The 22,676-nt window shown below is 38.1% G+C and overlaps 1 protein-coding gene across 3 annotated transcripts in view; it reads right to left on the bottom strand.

Annotated features, from left to right (window-relative positions):
- The window catches only part of scml2 (Scm polycomb group protein like 2), a 29,372-nt gene extending 6,862 nt beyond the window's left edge, over positions 1-22,510 (bottom strand). For 2 of the 3 annotated variants that reach the window (XM_028586543.1, XM_028586561.1), the window contains exons 1-8: positions 22,423-22,510; positions 17,931-18,019; positions 17,583-17,648; positions 15,945-16,015; positions 14,881-15,115; positions 13,503-13,591; positions 12,582-12,825; positions 99-415 (exon numbers count right to left, since the gene is read on the bottom strand). In XM_028586543.1, coding sequence (XP_028442344.1) covers positions 99-415; positions 12,582-12,825; positions 13,503-13,591; positions 14,881-15,115; positions 15,945-16,015; positions 17,583-17,648; positions 17,931-17,952 — 1,044 coding nt within the window. In that variant the 5' untranslated portion in view covers positions 17,953-18,019; positions 22,423-22,510. Of the gene's footprint in view, positions 1-98; positions 416-12,581; positions 12,826-13,502; positions 13,592-14,880; positions 15,116-15,944; positions 16,016-17,582; positions 17,649-17,930; positions 18,020-21,661; positions 21,809-22,422 lie in introns of all 3 variants that reach the window. The other variant, XM_028586551.1, reaches the window with a different exon arrangement.
- Positions 22,511-22,676: the final 166 nt, after the last annotated feature.

Here is a 22,676-nt window from a genome sequence, read left to right as displayed (position 1 = left end):
TCTTGATCAAAACCATTTCTGCCTTAATACATATAAACATGAAATGACAGGGTCACTGGAGCACAGCATGACAGATTACAACTCTTGTGACATCTCACCTTGCTCTTAGGCTTTGGCCCTCTCTTCTTGTGTGGTCTGGGGGCCAATTGAGCCTCAGAGATCGTTCTGGCAGGGCTCTGTGATGCTCCATTTACTGCTGCTGCCGCCGCAGCCTCAGCCGCTGCCTTCAACAAAGCAATAGTCTGGGATTTGGGACGTCGACCTCGGACACCCTTGCGCACAGGGAGGGGTGGCAAGGGATTGGGCAGTCGGTATGAAGTCTGCATGGAGGAGGAGGGGTTGGAAGAGGAGCGACGTGTAGTGAGGGAGGCTGAGGTGGAAGAAACAGGAGCGAGAAGTGCACCAGGGAGGGTAACTGGGGAAAAAATGAAAAAGAAAATGATAAAAATATATTCTTCCTTTTTTTCTATTCCTCATGTTAGATTACTCAGTACTTAAGATGAGCAGAGAGGATGAATACATGACATTCATTTGGACGTTTTAAAGTAAATAAATTCTAAATCTGTAGCACAAAATGTCATTTTGCAAGCACACACAATTAGATTTACCCTCTATCCACTCGCAGAGGTTTCAAACAAAGACATGTGCAGGGAATCAACTTGCAGTATGTCCTTGAGGCAAGGCATGGCTTGCATTATTAGAAATGTCACATTTACACCCTAATGATTCACAGCGTTTGCCCAGTTTTTCCATAAAGGAAGAAGAAAGACCAAAGACAGAGGGAAAAAAATGAATAACTGAGTGGTCCTGCAGAGGAGATTTGTTTTGATTTTTCAGTCCTCTGAGATTGGCAGGTCTTTTGTGTTTAGCCCCTCCCTACACTGAAATCAGAGTCAAAAGTCACGAACCCCCAGAGACCCGCCTCCTAGACGATTCCTTAAACCTCCTGCTTCTAGCAACACAACAAATATATTGATTATGGTGATAACATTTTAACTCTTTTCCATACAGGGCACTAGATACTGGATTGAGGCCAATGTTAGGAGTTTAAAAATCTGATACAAATAGATCAGCTTGCTTTTTTTTTTTTAACAAAAACGCATACCATACCATACCATAATATCTTCATAAGGATCATTTGAATTTGTTGTTATTGTTACAAATTGTTATTGGTATTGTTGTTATTAAAGAACTGTGACCAAGATGTGTAGTGCACGATTTATTTAATTTAATTATAATGTATTCAATTAATGAGAAGGAATACAATAAAATATATTTAAATTCAGATAGGGAACATAACACTCAAACTTAAAAATGCAAACACTTAGATAAAACAATGATACAATATACTGACATATAATAAACATTAAAGGAAGTACTGTGTGGTTTTAGCAAGCCTGTATTATGAATGAATTGTTGATGGCTGAAATAGCATGTTACTGCAGAGAGACAGACAGATATATAAACACCTGTCAGAGTACCCAAATCTGTTTCTATGGTAGGCTAGTTCACGCTACAGTAGGTGTCTCCAGGACCGCATTTTGCTATGATAACACACACACACACACACACACACAGACTCAAAAGGTGAAAACAAAACCAACGTAAAATCTTGTAGGCTCTCTATGGCTCACAGAAACATCCAACTTAAAAGTCTTACTTCAAGAAAAAAAGAAAATTACAAATTGCCAATCAGCGTAGGTGTTGAAATAGAAGGAAAGTGATAATAAAGTGAGAAAAAAGAAAATAGCTTTTGCTAGAAAAAAAAAAAACACAACAAAAAACAAGCAGTGGCACCACCACCTCCTTCTGTCTTCATTAGCCCTGAGCGGGACTCTATGATATGATCACATAATCATCATAGTGGATGTGCGCAAAGAAAGAGAGCACAAATGAGAAAGAGAGAGAGAAAGAACGAAAGAATGCAAGAAAGGGAGGATAAGCATCTCCTATTTCAATACAAACGTATTGCTTGGTGAGAAGAGGGGCCTGAGAGTGCATGTGGAGGCTCTCATGAGACCGAGGCTTTCATTAGAGCCTCCTTGACTGAGGCGATATGGAGAGACTATGGAAGGTTTACAGTATTCTCTGAGGGGCCAGCAAGGGAACCCTGAAAGCTGCGTAATTGGGAAATGAGTGAAAATGGGCGTAGAATAGAGCAGTGTTTTGTTTCAGAGGGCGAGGTCTCACTCGCTCACCAGGAGCGGTCACACAAAGCGTGCTCAGAGGAACAGCAGTACCAACCTGCACGCACAGTGGCATGCTTATTCATACCCAGCTAGAAGCCATAAGCCCTACAAAGGAAGATCAAAATTAGTTTGCAGGGTACCAATCAGTATCAGCGGGTTATTATTCCGTAGGAAATCTGAGTTGGGGGGCTTCTCTGATCTTTCCCTGTTGCAAAAAAGAAAACCTAATCCATTCACATTATGTGACAGCCACCAAAGCAACATGTGCCATGACACTGGAGATTAATTTCACATTCTACCGTATATTACTTTATCATCACATGCATTTAAAAAAGACTAATCACCTCTGACATTTTTTACTACAACTTCAAAAAACAAAATCGGCTTATAAATGCATTTCATTCCACACTATCTGACAGTATCATATATATTCTGCATCCGCTTGTTCAAGCTCTTCATCGAAGCAATTTGATATTTACAGTACATTGAGAGAAATACTCAAACCCAAGACTGTGTCTTTTGGCAGCACCATTTAATCAGCTGGATATAGCTTCTTAAAGGTGCTCTAAGTGATGTGACGCGTTTTTTAGGCTACAACATTTTTAGTCACATACAGCAAACATCTCCTCACTATTCGCTAGCTGCCTGTCCCCTGAACACGAACCATAACAAACAGTGTTCCAGCCAATAACGGACAAGAAGGAGCTGGTTGAGCCATCCCTGCAGCAGCGTTAGCACGTAGGCTACATCCACAATGCGTATTCATGACTCAACCAGCTCATTCTTGTCGGTTATTGGCTGGAACTCTGTTTGTTATGGTTGGTTGTGCAGGTTGGGGCAGTTTGTTTTTGTTGCCGTTTGTGGAGCCTGGGCTGTCTACAGAGACCGCGTTTTTTTACAGTGTGTTCAGGGGACAGGCAGCTAGCAGATAGTGAGGAGATGTTTGCTGTATGTGACAAAAAATGTTGTAGCCTAAAAAACACGTCACATCACTTAGAGCACCTTTAACTGAAGGTCATGTATATCTGACACTTTTGCAGACCGTTTTCAAATGCATATTAGTGCTGCAACTAAGCCCAAACTTTTCAGATTGCTTTTTTTTCCTGACCAGCAGGTAAAATATTTAATCAAAAAGCAGCACATCTTCACATTAAAGAGCAAATGTCTGGTATTGTTGCTTAACATAATGACTAAGCAATGAATTAATCATCAAAATTGTATCAAATTAATTTTCAATTGACTCATCATTTAAGAAATCAATAGTGTCAGCTCTTTATGCTATACAGTTTTGTATATATATTTTCCCTCATGTTACGGGCAGCCATTGGTTTTCATTCATTTCTGTTATGTATGCAAAGCAATAGTAAGCTAGCTGCCTGGGGTGGTGCAACCTATGCAAAATTAAATTTCTAAAACACAGCAGTATTGTTTGCACAATCGTTAGATGTGATGGAAAATGTGATTTGTAGTAAACCTGGCAAAAATATGCATAACCATTAAGTTAAACAAGTGTATGACATTATACAAATCCAAATCTGCAACATTCAAAGTACTAAAAAAAGTATTATTATACCTCACAAAAAGCTACTAAAGATTTTGAGCATGGCATCCCTAATGCATACAGTGCAAGAACACAGACATATGGTACTGATCATGATCATATAATTCCCACCCGACCAGTTGACCTGTGTATGCCACAACCCAAGGAAATGTGCGAGTGTATGCAAGAGTGTGTGAGTGTACGTGCACGCATGAGAACAGGGTCGCTGAGAAGTGTGTCTGCTGTCTGGGGGGTGGGGGGAGGGGCTCCACAGAGTTGCCTCTCATCTAATTACAACCACCCCTCTCCACCCTCACAGCAAACAGTCCGTTCAGACACACACACACACACACACACACACACACACGTTCTAGTGAATCTGAAGCAGAAGAAACTATAAACTGCAGATTCAGGTGTGTGTGACTGTGTGCACACAGCATGAGAGAGGGAAGTAACTAAAATAGCTTCAGGGCACAACCTATCTATGCTATACACACAATGTTTTCCTGCACAAACTCTTCAGCAAGACACACCAGCTTTTAAGCAATAATTCAATCCCTACTGTTGTACTGTGATTTGAGTTGGATGCTCACCTCTGAACTGATAGTTTAAGTTCACTAATAAAGTAATAAAAATAAAGTAATAAAAAAGACGAATGCATAAAAGTGTGAAAAGAGTGTACTGAAAATATTTGATATTCACGAATCCTCGCCTGAGCCTTTTGCAAACGAATTCCTGATGCTTTACACACAAAAACACATGATCAAAAACACATGGAGCACCAAACATAATTACAGCTAACAATACTGTAAGATCTGCAGACTTTGAGTATTATTATTATTATTATTATTATTATTATATTTAGGACTAGCAAAAGCCACAAGTCTCTTACAATGAATTTGACTGAATGCAAATCATTCCAAAAGTCTCCATGCTTAACAAAGAAAACAGTGTCAAACTGCAGCTTTAATCATTAACAGGAGGCTGCTACACATGTGAAATGACATGCAACTTTCATGTGAACACCAGATTTAGCTTTCACTTCCCTCTTTTATGTTTTAACAAGACAATAACATGAAAGCAAGTATGAGCTTCTTTTTAGTAAATGATCTTTTCTTCTAGCTATTCAGGGACAGAATGATCAAATATAAACAAGTAATCGTTTCCAAGACACAACTACTACTTCCTGAATTGAGTGGATCATTGACTGACTTATTTTGAATGTGTGCAGAGTTCATAGATGTTGATTTGTTACATTTTAGGGAAGTTTTAGTGGAATAAAATCTGACATATTATAAAAAAAATATATAACAGATACTTCCAAAGAAAATATAGTCTTGTGAAACATGTTAGTGCTACATAAATGTGCCTGCACTTCACTTCAACTTACTGCATCTAGGAGTACACAAGTTGTGACGTTTTTTTCCTTTCAGTTATGAAAAAGAGCAAAAATAAACCAAAAGACTGAAATATAAACATATCAAACTCACCAGGAAATCCCCACCAAAAATGCAGAACTTCACTGCTACAGTTGGGGTTTTCGTAGTAGTAGTAGTGGTAGCAGTTATAGTAGAAGCGGAGGTAACGGTAGTGATAGTAGAAGTAATGTCCTCAACAATACTAGTCACTCAGTACAGTGGCTTCCTGGTTCTCTCTTAGATCAACACCAGCTAAAAGAGAAATAGTTCCTTCTGTTTACCCTCTCTGACTATTTTTTTCCTCTTCCTAACTTCCTCTAAAATACACTCCTCATCTACTTCATTGTCTAATTTCTGTCTCACTATCAGCTGCTTTCTCAGTTGTCTCCGTGTGTCTCTCCCCTCTCTTTTCTCCCAGCAGTAGTCCACAACAAAGCCCACGCTGCTGCTGCTTCTGGTTGAAGCCGCTGCAAAGCTTCCCTCCCAATGAATGAGCCGGAGGAAGAGGGGAGGGGGGTGTTTAGATTTGCATAGGGGCTGGGGAGGGGTAGAGTGACGGAGGGAGGAATGGGTGGGTTTAAGGGTGGTGGTGGTGGTGGGAGGGGGGGGCTGGCTGAGCCCTTTATTCATGTTATCTGTAGGCCATGTCGACAGTCTACATCAGTCACCTGCTTCTCAGCAAGCCTCTGGGGGAGGGGGAGAGGACAGGGGAGAGGGGTTAACGGTGGGGCTCCAAGAACGGATGGGGGATGGGGGGTAAAAGGTTAAACTGGATCAGGAGAGTCCTGATTGAAACGGGTGAAAAAGGGCAAACTCCAGGAGTTGGTGCACACATAAGCAAGCTTTCCCTCAACGTGCACACATACACTCTCACAGCCCAGAAGGAGGTGCCCCCTCAATGTAACCCTAGCCTATTCAGACATGCCCTGAAAGATGGCCAGGTCCAGCATCAGGAAACAGTTGGCCAGTCGGATATCACCCGGGCTCTGGAACAATGTGGAGCAGAGCAGTCAGAGGAAGCCTGCATGGGAAAAAGTTCCTTCAGCCAAAGATATCTTGTTTCTGAACAGACAAACGAGATCACTAATGGTGCAGATTGAAGAAAGAAATGGTTTGATATGAGTATATATATATATACATATAATTATTCTATATTTTTCAGATCACCCAAAGGAGAATTTGATGTGTTTAGTCTAAAACTATGATTTGTGACTGTTTGATGATTTCAAAATTAAGAAGAGCTAGAAAGTAATACCAAAAGGCAGCAATAAATCTGTACAAAAGAATGCACTGATATCATACTTTTTGTATTTTTAATACCAATACCTGAGTCAAATTGTGTAAAAATGCCTTCCTAACCACCTTTTCCATTTATTATTATGCCATTAACTAAATATTAAGAACATTAAAAGCATGTCTACAAGGTAATTCTTGCCCAAATATAAAACATAAGGTAACAAAAGGTAATATTATTTTGCCTTAAATATAGACAAAAACAACCATGTGTCTGTATCTGCTAAACAATAGAGATGCTCTATTATCCTATGCATTATTCAGAGGGCACTATTCTGCATTCTGACCCAGTTTAATACCAACAAGCAAAGACAAAGACCTATCACACAAAATGTAAAAACCAAACAAAACAATTATGCATGATTATGTGCTGTACAAAAAAAGGGAAAATAATTAGACACCCACTCTTGGCATCCTCTGTAACTTCTTACAAAATGTGTAGCAGGGTCACAACAGGACAATTCTGATGAAAGCAAATTTTAAATTTTAAATGTAGTAGTAATTACAGTCACTCCTTCTCTCACATGTACAGCTAATTATCAGCTCATTAACACCTCAACCAAGCCCTACTTATTCACTTACTCCCATACAAACATAGCTGTCTGGTGATTAACATGATCCTGTTTTTTTTCCTCCTCCAAACTCACACACAAAGAGTAAAAAAAATAAGATCGTTTTGGTACGTGTGGACGTGGCCTAAATCTGTGTTAAAGTTGCAAGTTGCAAGTCTGCAAGAACATACCAGGGGCTGGCTTCACAAAGATAGACTTGGACAATGGCTTCAATCAAACCAATGGTCAGACTTCAGATAGACGTTTAAATTCATCTAGTTCTTCTTAGTTCTTAGTTCTTCTTAAATTAGTCCTACCTCTAGCAGAGGCGAGCTGCTGTGGCTTCTTAATGTGACAGGACGCAGCACTTGTTAACTCATCTTTCAGATTTAGGATAGTTTCTAAAAACATCTTACTGTGCTCTCTAAATACTTCATTATCACTCCGGCACAACTTTGTTAGACAACCAGGTGTCACTGGTTGTTACCATGGCAACATAAGTCTGACTGGGGATAGGGTAGCTAACTTTTTAGGCTAGAAATAAGTCGGCCTGTACTTTTCTGAAACCGTCATTAGACTAATCTAAGAGCAAAATTGATGCTTGCCTAACACTACGGACCAGTCTAAAATATCTTTGTGAAACTGGCTCCTGGGGAGCTCTAAAAGGCAGATATAAGGGTTTCACATCATGACAGCTCCCTTTACACACAATAAGTATTTCGTCAGCCAGGCCGTCTTGTATGGAACTACATCTGAAGCAGACATTAACTTCTTTGGTGTATCGATACATAAACACTGGATGGAGGCTGCAAACTTGACTGCCTCATTGCCCGAGGACTGGGAACATGTAACTGCTGCCATCCATCAACAAAGTGGAGGAAACCCAAACACACACACAAACACACACACACACACACACACACACACACACACACACACACACACACACACACACACACACACACACACACACACATTTCCCATTAGAATGTTGTTGGTCTAGTGTTATTTAACGCCACATGTTTCCTGACCAGGGGACACCAATAACAGGGCAAAGGGGAGGAAATTGTTGGATGGGGGATGATGTAACGTAACAGCAAACATGAGGGGATGATTGATATTTACTGCCCCAACGGAACTTCTTCGGAATAAACACATTTACTCCAGAGACATTTGTCAAAGTGATTTAGATGGATGACAAACGTCTAAATATCAATGAAACTAAAGAGCCAAACCTTGAACATTAAGCTTCAGCATTAGTACAAATCACATGGTGATATACTCTGGTAACCATTGAGCGTAATTACCATGTAATTACATGCTGATTGATAATTAATAGTTCAGTACTGCCTTCACACTTCAAAAACAAAAGCTCTAATTTGCGCAGACACATACAGGGAATGTTTTGAGGTTCAGGGGTCCCGCATGGGGTCAATGGAAAAAAAAAAATATATATATATATATATATATATATATATATATATATATAAAGTATATATATAATGAGTATATAAAAACATACAGAAGAAAGTGGTTAAATGTTTTTTGTTATCTGAAGGGGCCTCAGACAAATCTGAACATACAGTATGAAACATTCTAATGGTTTGAGATCCTAAGTATCGTCATCTGTTTTTAGTATTGTTATTGTTTTTAGTATTGTTATTGTTTTTTCTGCCACCCGTTATGCTGCCATCTTGGCCAGTGTCCCTTGCAAAAGAGATTTCCAAACTCAGTAGGGCCTACCTGGTAAAATAAAGATAAATGAAAATAAAAAAAATAGTATACAGAATACATGGGTAATATAGGCTATAACGATTATAGACCATTTTTCTGGAAGCCTTTAAGGAATTAAAATTTTAAAAATTTTATATTGATTTCAGCATTTCAAAATGGTAATTTAGATGTGAACATATTGACAAAACATCACAGAATTTTTGAAAATGGATCAGTTGAACGACCTAAATGTGCATGTAAATTATTCGTTGGTGATAATTGATAAAGGATATAGTATTAATCTGACAAGCATCTGAGGTTTCAAACTGTTTATGTTTCACAAGCTGTTAATTAGCTGCATGTCCAAAAGAAAAAAGAAGCAAAGATGCAGATTCATTATTAATGTATGATTGTTGTTTTGCTCCAACTGCCAAACTGCTTTGCCACATCTTTCAAACAGGCAAAATGGAGCCAAAAACAGCCCGAACAATCACGCGTTTAAAAAAACAGCCTGTGGTTATGTTAAGCAATGGATTAACATATGAGAAAAAGATCAGAAACCGGCAGAATCTTTAGGGACTCAATGTGGAGGTCAGAGCAAAGAGAACCAACTCAACATACAGCAGAGGAAAACAAAATCTGACTTCAACATTCCCAAACTGATTTTATTCCTAACTTCTACATTTTTTAACCAATTTGTTTCAGTGGAAAGCAGTGCCTTCCTGGACAACAAAACAAACACAGCCAAATGTCTAAGAAGCTTAAAGGCTTCAATAAATTCTGTATCTTCTACTATGTTACCGCTTGGTACTCACTGAAATGCATAACTACCTAATAGATGTCAAACAATGGTACTATCTTCAAGTATTTATCCTATTATAAGAATAAAAGACTCTTTACTAGGCACTTTACTAGGCAATTACACCACCCATTATGACATTACTTTATGATACTATGCATGTAATTGCTTTTAATAATTACTAAGCGGGCGCCCTGATAGCTCAGTTGATAGAGCGGGCGCCCATATATAGAGGTTTACTCCTCGACGCAGCGGGCCCGGGTTTGACTCCGACCTGCGGCCCTTTGCTGCATGTCATTCGCCCCCTCTATACCACAGCACTGAGACAGCTCTTGTTAAAGTCTTTAATGACATCCACTTAAACACAGATAGTGGCAAAATTTCAGTCTTAGTATTACTTGATCTCAGTGCTGCATTTGATACGGTAGACCATGACATATTGCTTGACCGATTGGAAAACTGGGTTGGTCTTTCTGGCTCAGTACTAAAGTGGTTTGAATCCTATTTAAAGAATAGGGACTACTTTGTGTCTATAGGTAATTATACATCTGAGCATACAAATATGACGTGCGGAGTTCCCCAAGGCTCAGTTCTGGGGCCTCTTCTGTTCAACATCTACATGCTTCCGCTGTCTCAGATTATGGAAAACAACAAAATAAGTTACCATAGTTATGCGGATGACACACAAATTTACATAACCTTATCGCCAGGGAACTATAGCCCAATACAACAATTAAATATGTGCATTGAACAGATTAATGATTGGATGTGCCAGAACTTTCTTAAATTAAATGAAGAAAAAACGGAGGTGGTTGTTTTTGGAGCAAAAGAGGAACGATTGAAAGTCAGCGCTCAGCTTCAAACGACAATGTTAAAAACAACAGACAAAGCAAGAAATCTTGGTGTAGTCATGGACTCAGACCTAAATTTTAAAAGCCACATTAACATAATTAAAAAATCAGCCTATTATCACCTTAAAAATATATCAAGGGTTAAAGGGCTTATGTCTCAGCAGGATCTGGAAAAACTTGTCCATGCTTTTATCTTCAGTAGACTTGACTACTGTAACGTTGTCCTTACAGGTCTCCCTAAAAAATCAATCAGACAGCTGCAGCTGATTCAAAATGCTGCTGCTCGAGTCCTCACTAAAACCAAGAAAGTGGATCACATCACTCCAGTGCTGAAGTCTCTACACTGGCTTCCAGTGCCTCAAAGAATTGATTTCAAAATACTTTTACTGGTTTATAAATCACTAAACGGTTTAGGGCCAAAATACATTTCTGATCTGTTACTACATTATGACCCACCCAGACCTCTCAGGTGGTCTGGGACAGGTCTACTTGTTGTCCCCAGAGTCAGAACTAAACAGGGGGAAGCAGCGTTCAGTTTTTATGCTCCACATATCTGGAACAAACTCCCAGAAACCTGTAGGTCCGCTGCAACTCTCAGTTCTTTTAAATCTAAGCTAAAGACCTATCTTTTTGATGTTGCTTTTCTTTAAATAATCTATTTTATTAACTTTAATTTCTTATACTGCACTGTAACTTTTATTCTTATACTGCACTATCAATTTTATTCTTGTCTTTTAATGTTTTTAATTTGTTTATTATTGTTTTTGAATTGTTTTCTAACTGCTCTTTAATGTTTTATGTAAAGCACTTTGAATTGCCCTGTTGCTGAAATGTGCTATATAAATAAAGCTGCCTTGCCTCTATCCCCTTTCATGTCTTCTGCTGTCCTATCAAGATAGGCTGAAAATGGCCAAAAAATAATCTTAAAATAAATAATTACTAACCAATTAATGTACCTAAAAATAAATCCATGAAATTAACCAAATGCATTTTCTTTCTTTTGTAAGATTTCAAAACTATGTAAACCTATTGATTACAATTATCAATCACAATGTTCTAAATATTTTTCATGACCTTTGTTTCACTGATATATTGTTTTATTGCAATACTCCCTATTCTGCTCATCATTCTGCTGTTTTCTATATAAATAAGGCTAACTTTTAGGTTGTGTAGACATATCAACTGCATCAATAGTTATAATCCAACAATATAATCCATATCCAATTCTGAAACGGGCCATTCTGCATAATGAGTACTTCTACTTTTGGTACTTTAAGGATGTAAGTAGATGATAATACTTCAGTGAAAATTTGAATGCAGGACTAGTACCTGTAGTATTTTTACACTGTGGGATTGCTACTTTAATTTCAGTAAAACATCTGAATACTTATTCCACCACTGGTCAGTTTGCCACAGATTTAGTCAAATATTAGCAGGGAAGCAAAGTCTGAGCAACTGTTCAGCAACATCTAGTCAGACTCAGACTCCAAACAAAGCCTCTCTGTCTTCATAATGGCTCCAGTCTGCAGCCGACTGCTCGTCACAGCTGAGTGGAAATATGACACCCAGTATTAGGGATGATTTAGCACAAAACAATCAAGATACATTGTTTTGCTCTAAAGTTAACTCTACAGGTATGCTGAGCTGTCCATTACAGAGTTGCCACAACTCAGTTCTCAGCCTCTAATGATGAAGCGGATGCATCAGATTTTGTTCTGTGCTACTCACTAGTGGTGAAAATTGGAAGAGATAAAATACCTTACTATCCAAAACAAGAACAACCAAATAAGTCTTACTATTGGCCTGAATGTCCTACATGAGTATCTTCTGACTGTTAGGATAATAACCTTGAAGCTATCTGTGGGCGTAAACAACCATATTCTGAAACTTATATGAATCTCAGTCAATAGGCATTTGAGCAGTAATGTTCTTTTCTAATCATCATGATAATTAAGTGTAACTATTTTTAGCTATTCAGACCATCAATTTGGTTTTCGCATAACACACAGGTGCAATTAAAATGTCTGTAAAAATACATCTTAAAGCTTTATGGAATTATAGCTTGAAGAAAGATCCAAACTATAATCATATGATCTACTTAATAAGGGAAACCGTGACCACTGTGGTGATAGAACTTGCACTGTGATCAGTGCATAATGAATATAAAATGTCCAGATGGCACATACTACACGGCAATGAAAACACTAACAATCAAAGCAGCACTTACAGAAATTTCCAGGCGGCTGTAAGCTGTGTTTTGTCAGGGCACACCAGCCGACGGGGAAGATGTCTCTGGAGTCGAAGGGGCACCAATAGTCAAAGGCGCCTCGCCAGCCGTCAAACATGACGAAAATCTCCTGACCTCTGACCTCTCCCACTGTGGCGGGACAAATCAGGTAGGGGTTCTTCCTGTCCACCGCCTCCAGCTTCATACCAGGCTGGAAGTAGTTTTTAACCGGGCTGGCTGGTTCCTAAACACACATACACAAGTACGTACACATAAACAGGCAAATTAATACTGTACAGTCACATACTCTCTGTTTGTATCTTGCAAGTATTTGAACATGCTTTCTAATAAATAAACAGAGTTTCAATTATGTTTTATTGAAACAAAACACAGCTTTCTCCACTTTGTGCTGTAATAAATACTGTATATATTTACTGGCATGCTGCTGCGTCTGATCCACTGTAAATTACAAATGAGTGGCTCCCCCTTGTGTCTGTGCTGAATACTGCAATAAAAACAGTAGGAAAAGTTGAAACTACACTATAACATTTCATATTTTTCTAATCAAGATTTATAGTTGTATTAATTACAATCCCAATCATAGAGACAACAATCTGCTTTGCATATTTTATTACTAGATTTAAATGTCATAATGTATAATGTGTTTTTTGTTTCAAATGTTTTATTCACTTTATAGCAGGAATGGAGCTCAACATTTCCTTAACATTGACTGTGAGAGGATTAGGACACCTAGAAAGTTAGTCATTTAAGGTCAACACGTAATGTTGTTTCACTCTTTTCATGAAACCATGAGAAAAGATCTGTCAATTCATTTCTGACAACTTCAAAGTTTGAGCAGCTTCAGTGCCACAGAAGTAATATCAGTACTGGCCTTCAGTCACTTCTTCCAGTTGTCATTACCTTTTTAAAAGCAGAGGCGGGGGCCATTTCTGCTCCACTCAGCGTCCGCAGGAGGAACATGGGCCACGAGGAGGCATTCATCCTGAAACCTGAACACAACGTCAGATTTATTAAAATGCTGACAGGGGTGGGCAATATGATCATGTATACTGGTAGTGTGTGATGATATAAATGTGTTAACTGTCAGATTTTGCCATACTGTTTATACTGATGTACCTGTCAAAGAGCAGTTTTCACTTCTTTATGCCAATACTGGATTTATATACAGTACAGGCCAAAAGTTTGGACACACCTTCTCATTCAATGCGTTTCCTTTTTATTTTCATGACTATTTACATTGTAGATTCTCATTGAAGGCATCAAAACTATGAATGAAGACATATGGAATTATGTACTTAACAAAAAGTGTGAAATAACTGAAAACATGTCTTATATTTTAGATTCTTCAAAGTAGCCACCCTTTGCTTTTGTATTAATAAGGGAAAAAATTCCACTAATTAACCCTGACAAAGCACACCTGTGAAGTGAAAACCATTTCAGGTGACTACCTCATGAAGCTCATTGAGAGAACACCAAGGGTTTGCAGAGTTATCAAAAAAAGCAAAGGGTGGCTACTTTGAAGAATCTAAAATATAAGACATGTTTTCAGTTATTTCACACTTTTTTGTTAAGTACATAATTCCGTATGTGTTCATTCATAGTTTTGATGCCTTCAGTGAGAATCTACGATGCAAATAGTCATGAAAATAAAGGAAACGCATTGAATGAGAAGGTGTGTCCAAACTTTTGGCCTGTACTGTATGATTTTTAAGTACTTTGATTTATTGTTGTTGTTGTAAGTATTTGTTGAGTATTCTTCCTCCAAAGCTAAATGGTCAACTTTTTCTCCAAACTGGGAAAACAGCTGCCAATGAGCAACACCGAAACATTATTATGAATTGCTGACCAAATCAGAGATGATCAAAGGTCTGGAACCAAATCCGCTCTACTCAGGTTGAAATTGGGCCTCACCATGCTGAGAACGACATAATGCCGTGTACTAATTCAAATGATAAAGGTGTAAGGTTTCCCACCACTACAGACAAAACATACCGGGAGACTCGGGGAGATAGACCATTTTCATAGCAGACATTTTGACTTGTCATAGAAGGAAAATCACAGGTGTTACTAACAACATTAACGATGAAGATAGTTCCGAAAAATGTGGTCCATGTTCACTATACAACCCACTTCACATCTATCACATTTTGAGTAAAATATTTGTTTGAGACATTGTTAATTTTCCAAGTATTTAAATATTTTACTTGACAAAACTTACTCAAGTCATGTAAATATCAACATATATCTTATAGACAACTACCAGTTTAAAGACACTCACCCAGCGGTGGCTGCAGCATGTCTCCGTTCCTCTCACAGGTTCCTATTGGTTGGATGTCTAACGAGTCGACCAGTCTCCAGAAGTCATTGGTGTTGTCGCTTCCATCCAGACGCAGGCGTAGACGAGTACCCATCATGCCCATCACCGTTGCAATGCACACAGAGTTAGAGTTGCGAGGGTCCCGTGCCTCAAGTTTCATACCTGCTTTAAAGTCATTGGAGGGGGGGACTCTGGACTGCAGAGGGACACACAGTGACCTTCAATCACTGTCATGTATTGTAAGGACACTTACATCTGGATGACCAATCAAAATGTACTCCAATATGGTCAATTATTGAAGGAGACAACACAGTAAACACCTTATACTGGTCTTGGTCATCACTGTGTCAGATCAGAGGGATGATCTGACAGGTTAGAGTAGGCTGTTGTGCACACTGGGACTTCAAATATATGTACAGTAAATTTAGAATAAAGCTGGCGATATTCTTTATCTGTTGTACTCCATTTGTTCCTACTGAAGACATTCATCTTTTAAAATGGGTCCAAATATAAACTTTCATTAAAAAAATTATCTCCTAAAAAAGCTGGGTTCAGACAGGAGTAAATAGACTCTTTGTTTGGGACTATTTTCAGCCATGGCTTTACAGCACCACTTTATTGTACTTTATTTAAAAATAAACTTCCATGCCCATGTTCGTCATAATGAAGAAACATGTCACTCAATGGTGTGACTCATTGATGTTTTTTTTTGACAACAATGGATGACACAGAGGAATACTCAGACTTTAGCTCGACAGACAACACTTGTTAGTTGGATATTTAATGTTGCTTTTGGTCTTTGTTGACAATAAGAAAAATATAGAATATAACCAAACCTATCCTTTAACAACACCTTTTAACCACTATTTACAAAACCTTCAGAAAAGACATGCTTGCCCTGAGTCGTGACAGACTGTATTTAACAATATTAAAAATACAAACATTTAAAGAAAACCATATATAGGCTAAGGGGAATGAATGAAAAGGGACCTAAAAAAGACACCTTTTTATTCACCTAACGTTACCTGTTTGAAGCAAGTAGGCGACGCTGCAGTAGAGGAAGTTTCTCTCAGATAGTCTTCCCACCTGAACGGTTCTAGCAACAAAAACAACAGAAACAAACCAACTAATCAATGATTGTTAAAGGAAAGTGTGAGAAAGTACTGTTACTGATTTTTTTTGGCTACTTGAGGGCAGCGGAAAAAACAGCGAACACAACACACGTCATTAGCTTTTAAGTTGATATGGTGAACTTGCTAGCAAATAGTTTCAGCCATAGATATATGGTTACAGCAGTTAGGCCTAGTTATGGACGTTGTACACGAGAGAGAGCACCCCTGGTAAATGTAAATCCAATATTCACTATGTTTTTGTGTCTCTACTGTGGCCTACTTATGGAAATATTTGGCCTTGTAGCTTAAAAATGCTCCACTAGCCAGCTAGTCACTAACTGTACCGTGGTAAAGTTAGGATATTTGACAGATATTTCCTCCGGAACCAGCGGCGTTTTATTCTTCAGTTTCACCTGGTGTTGGCAGTTGGAGGACGGTTAGCTCAAGCTCACAACCCACCGCCAGTCTATGTTACACTTCTTATTATACAACCGTGATATTAACCGCTGGGGTTGTTAGGGTCATCAATAAATTACTGTTTTAATGACACAATACCAATGTTTTTTTTCAACACTTTCATACTGACTTGCCTATATTAGTGAATTGTTATATAATAGGCTAAGGTTACACACAATTGGTCATTTGTTTGTTAATGCCATTCATTCATTTACAAAAATATTTTAATAAAAAATAATGGCAATGTCAATAGCTTCCATGTATTGTTACTGACTCCAAATCAATACCACACTGGCTACTTGAAGGAAAAAGTATAATATTTCCCTTTGTGCCTTATAATTGCCCCTCAAGGACAAATATAGTTATTTGAATAGAAATTGAATTGAATTGATATGAAGTGGAGTAGAAGTTTAAAGTAGCCTATAAAATGAAAACATTAAAGTAAAGTACAAGTAGGCGAAATTGTACTTAAGTACATTAAATGTACTTAGTTGCATTCCACCACTGCTGGACACACATAATAAACACCTTGTCATGTTGGATTTAAGTGCTAGTACTAGTTAATATCAATATATATTTTTAATAGAAATTTGTTTTTCCAATAGCTTCCATGTGTGACCCAGTTACTCCAAATCAATACCAAAGAATATTACAACACTGGGCACATGGACATGGAAGCTAAAAGAATAGCTTAATCAGTAATTTATTAAAATCTCAGCATTTTACTACACTCAAACTTATTAAAGTAAATCAGTCCTAAATTAATTGTTCAGATTTCCAATGGATTGCAGCTTGAGAGAAAAATGCCAATTTGATGCTTGTTTATACCACATTTGCTAAAACGACTAAGTTAAGAAGAAAACAATAAAAATAAATGATGAGACGAAGGTAATCTTGGTAAACTCTGGGGGAACTGCTCATCCAGAACTTACTAAAAACCTGTAATTTATGAGTGCTTTTATTAACCCACCCCAAAAAATACTGAAAAAAAGACTAAATAGGTTGATCACTGTGAATGCAATTACTCTATCTAAGACCGTTAATGAAAGGATCAACAATTAAGAGAAAAAAAAGGCAGACATCAGAGTTTCCAACCATTAGATTTGTCGAGGGGAGATCCTGCTGTGATGCTGCTTCGTCTCTCTTTCTCCTCTTTTTGATCTGAAATCAAAAGATGATTGAACTGCTCATCAGAATGTGGGAGCTACTGATATACAGACTGTAATTACTGTGAGAATGAAGGCATAAAACCTGCGATTGGAATAGTTCTGAAGGAAAAAGGAACACCAAAAATTCTAATTATGTGTTCGGTGTGTGTCGGGGAGCATCTTTCTGTGTTTATTTTGTGATCAAATTGGTGTTGAAGTCTATTAGTACAACCGAGAATAAGTCGTTGTACAACAGTGACGGTACAACCATAAAAACAGCACTCTGAAGGCCTACCTCTGTGTGGTGTCCGGCCCATGATGATCAAAGTTAAACGTGCAGCTGCAGAGGAGCTGAAGTCAGACAGGCTGTTCCCTACACAGACACTGCAGAGGAGACAGATACCGTCCAAAAACTTCAGGATACCAGAAATCAAAGACCCACTGTGATGTATGCTGTGGGATACGAGTCCCCTTTCTAGGGGGTTTCATGTGATATTTCACAGCATTACAAGTAAAATAATGACAAGGTTAGTGTTGGAATCATCTTTGATACACACCCCCATCAAAGATATAAACTTGCATGCAAAATCCATTCTGCTTCTTTTGCACCAGATCCCTGTGTGTCAAAGAATTGATTTTAAAATACTTTTGATTTATAAAGCACTGAATTGTTTTGAGCTAAAAATACATTTCTCATCTTCTGCAGACTTCTCCGATGGTCTGGGACAGGTCAGCATCTGCCTACAGTCCCCAGAGTCAAAACTAAACAGAAAAGTTGTTATGCACCACATAAGAAACTCCCACAAAACTAGAGATCTGCTCAAACTCAGTTCTTTTAAATCTAAGGCTTAAGACTTTTTGTTTGCCACTGCATTTTATCAAATTCAATTTGGGGCCATTTATTCATAGCTTGCATTTCACTGAAGTTTAGGCTATATTCTCCTGTTTAGTCCGTCTTGTTCTATTTTAGCTTATTTCATTTTACTCTTTCAAATAATTTTATATTGTCTTGTGTTTCTTTTAAATGTTGTTTTAATGCCTTTTATGTCTTATGTAAAGCACTTTGAGTTGCTTTTTTGTTTAAAAGTGCTATACAAATACACTTGCCTTGCCTTTTTTGAACAGTGGTAGTACTGTATATGTCGTGTGTTTTAAAAGGCTAAGTCTAGAGATATTTTTCTTATTGTCAACAAATCCAATTCACAGATTAACAACAACAATTACTTGATGGCCAAAGCCATTGCTGTTGTCCAAAAGCTATTAAAAACACAATCAGCTACACTCTTGCACTGGGTGCCATCTTCTTTCCTTCCTTCCTCCTTCACACTGTACTTTATTTTTAATCAATCCTACTACCTAAATATTCACTAGAGCACCAAATCTGTATTAATGCATGGCTAAAAATAGTCCCCAACTGCACTATACACTCCAGTTTGAGTAACATTTACTAAAACCTACAGTGCCAGGCTGCACATTTTTGAAGAAAAATGTGTCTGCAGTAGGAACAAATGGGTTTCTGGCACAGTGCTGCAGGGTAGGAAAGTCAGAAAATATTGAGAGGTGGACTAACATATTGTGGTTTTGTTTTTTTCATTGGATTTGTTGCCAGTAAGAAAAACAAGATAATCTCACAATCATAGCCAATCTTCCATCTAAATACTTTGTTTTGCTGCAGGTTTCTGTAGTTGTCATAGGTAATGGTTATTAATATTGTTTCTGATTGCATTAAATCCCAATAAAAACATATAATCCAATTAATTGTGCTTGATAAATAATTATCTCACAGCATAAACACAACTGCATGTGCACTCGTGCTGATTTGGAGATTTGAAATAAAAGTGTCCAAAACAGAGTTTACAAGCCCATGAGTTAGCAGCTTTGCTGCACGACTACTTTTACTCCTGATGCACTGTGCAAATTAATAATAAAATAAAATAGTTACCACACTGTTTACGCTGAAACTCTGGCCCAAACATCCAGGAGCATAGTCCCACTCCCTTGCAAAGTCCGTACATAGTGCGATAGTTTAAACATGAAACAAAAAAATAATCCAAGGTACCAGAGCACCAAAAGAAAAGTAGTAGCCTACACTCCAAGTAAAATCCAAAGATTCATCGGTTAAAATCCCTCCAGAAGCCAGACAATGTCACCTTTTCCTTGCGTTTAAAAATCTTCGCATCTGCAATGTATTGTGGCTGTCCCTGCCTCTGAAGAGCCCCCTGTGTCTGCGGTGAATCCCATTGAGACAGAAGAAGCCATAAAGATTCCAAGCTGCCATAAAAAGCCATTAAGACGTGTGGATGCGGAACGTCTGCTGGGTGACATGAAAAGGATTCCAGCTCTGCTCCTGCTCAGCTGCAGACTGGTCTGCCTGTCTATAGCTCAAGAGGGTCAGACAAAAAAAACTCCTGGCAGACCAGGAAGCACTTAACTTTTACAACCTCCATTTGCAATAAGGCACCCACTTATCTGGGATTAGTGTAATGTTCACAGTGAAGATCTGAAAAATGACCCGAGACCTAGTTTCAGCAGAGGTTGTAACTTTTTCTTGACAGGAGGAGCTGTCAAAGTGTTACTGATAGTAGTTTTATATAAATTTAAAAAAATATTTGGGTAAAACGTTATACTTTACTGAGATGATTTGTTATAATGATGCCAAATATGAAAACAATACTGAAATGCATAGACTGCATTATGATGCATTTTACTTTTTTTGATATTTGATGCTTACAAAAAAATGTCACGTGTTACTTTACAAGTGTAATATGAAGTTCAACTGAAGTTACATGAAAGACAATGTCACAGGTCATTTCTGAGAATAATACTCCATTCTAAATCAATAATCAGTTGATTACTTTTGCTTTTTTTTTACTTTTATTTCATTCTTTTATCGTGTGTGTAAAATGCTGATCACAAGTTCCCAGAGCAAGGTGACAGCTTTAAAGTCCTTGTCTTGTACGACAAACCACCCAAAATGTCCAAAATATTAACTGTAATCATTTACAGTAAAATAAAACTTTAACAAATTTTTTGATTTGAGAGGCTATAAGGAAATTAAGATGCCAATTTTCATTATGGAGAATAAACACCCGCAATTTAATTTTAATGGATGTTTTTGTACACTTAAAGAAAGATTATTGACCTACATTTATGGCAAGGAGTCAAAATACCCAAAATAAGTTTAGTTTGTTTAGATGTCTCCAAAGTGCAACAAGTTCAAAACATAAAGATAGTCACAGTCAATCACATAAGACAAAGAAAAGCAGCAAATAGGGCTGAAACAATCAGTTGATTAACTGATAGTCGATCAACAGAAAATTATCGGTAATTGATAACTATTTTGCAAGTGCCACATATTTGCTGGTTCTAGCCTCTTCCATTTTTTTTTTTTTTTTGCTGCATTTCTTTGTTTTATGTGACCTGGATATGAATATGCCACTTTTGGCTTTGGGAAATTGTGAAGACATTTTATAGACAAAAATATGAATTGATTCAATGAGAAAATAATTGCCATATTAATCAATAACAACTGAGAACATGGAACTAGCCTAATATTTGACATTCTTGCTTTAAAAATGACGAAAGATGTGGCCGGGTTGGTTCAGTGGGTAGAGCAGGCGCACTTAAGTTTAGAGGTTTATGCCTCGACTCAGAGGTCCAGGGTTCGACTCCGGCCTGTGACGATGTCCTGCATGTCTTCCCTATTCTCACCTGTCCTGTCCAATAAAGGTGAAAAAGCCCCAAAAGAAATCTTTGAAAGAAAGATGAATCGATTATCACATTCACGATGATATAAAACAGAGGAAAGCAGAAATGCTCATGTGTGAGCGGCATATTTGCTTAATAAATAGGCTTAACTTAAATGATAATCGATTGTCAAAATTGATAGGCTAAATCAACCAATCGTTTCAGCTCTAAGTAATATAGCGTAGGCTACACTATACATTTCCAATTCATTTCAATCATAATACTTAGAAAAAGGTTGACAAAGTAAGTGTAGGGTTCACCCTGCAGCACATAGCCTACTTCTTTTTGTATTTGACAAAAATGCAAGTATCCTCGCAGCCTGGCCTGGTGGTTTCTCTGTCCGGCGGGTCAGTTTGGAGACAGCAGGGTAAAATGATCACATTACTGCCGGGAGGCTGAGGGGTGTGAGCCGCTGCAGGGCGTCACCTCCACGGTGGTAACCCAAAAAAAAAAAAAGTCATTAAAAAATATTTTTCATCTAAACAGTTTTCTTGATATCGACATTTAGGTTACACGTAAAGGCCTATATGTGTTGCACGTGTGGTTGATAAATCATTTCTTTGTTACATCATTTCTTTCATTTGCAGGATTTAGGTTCGGAGGGGAAACCCTAAATCAGCAGAAGACGAAATTAAATGTGAAGAAAAGTCTGTGACGCATTTTCATTTGCGTTATAATAGTCTCAGTTTGTGGGCGGGACAGTGGTCATTATACGGGCTAAACACCGCTAACGTTACGTTACATTACAACAACGGGCGTGATACTATATAGCCTACAAGGCTGCAGGATCATAAACGTGTTCTCATAGTTGCAGTGTGGTCCTCTGCAGGAATCCAGTAAACAGAAAGCAAAGGCACATCTGCAGAGTTCAATGTAGCTACTGTACGCACCAGGCTCTCCGCCTGCACAGAATACACGCTCTGCTATCTACCGCTGCGGAGACAAACAGCAGGAAAGTTGGCCATTTTTTATCGCAAACGAGAGAGAAACCCATCACCGGCAGCATATGAGAGTAATAATGAGACAGAAGCTGTACCAACCGTTTAAACTGGGTATTTTGATGGGAGATTCCTCACTTTCTATCAGATGCATGCCGCCATATTCGCTGCAACTCCGCGCATGTCCACCACGCAGTGCTGTAATTCATATTTTTCCACTGGAGGTTAAAAAAAAAAAAAAACAGGAGTGGGAAATTATTAATAAGTCGCCTTATTGAGACGGATATTGTATCTTGTTGGGTTGTGATAATAAACTGCATGTCATGTGGAAACGAAAACATGAACACTGAATGTGT

Source organism: Perca flavescens, chromosome 1, assembly GCF_004354835.1.
Source record: "Perca flavescens isolate YP-PL-M2 chromosome 1, PFLA_1.0, whole genome shotgun sequence".
NCBI classification, from domain to species: domain Eukaryota; kingdom Metazoa; phylum Chordata; class Actinopteri; order Perciformes; family Percidae; genus Perca; species Perca flavescens.
Note: the sequence above shows the minus strand (reverse complement) of the source record. Positions and strands in the feature narration are given on the sequence as shown.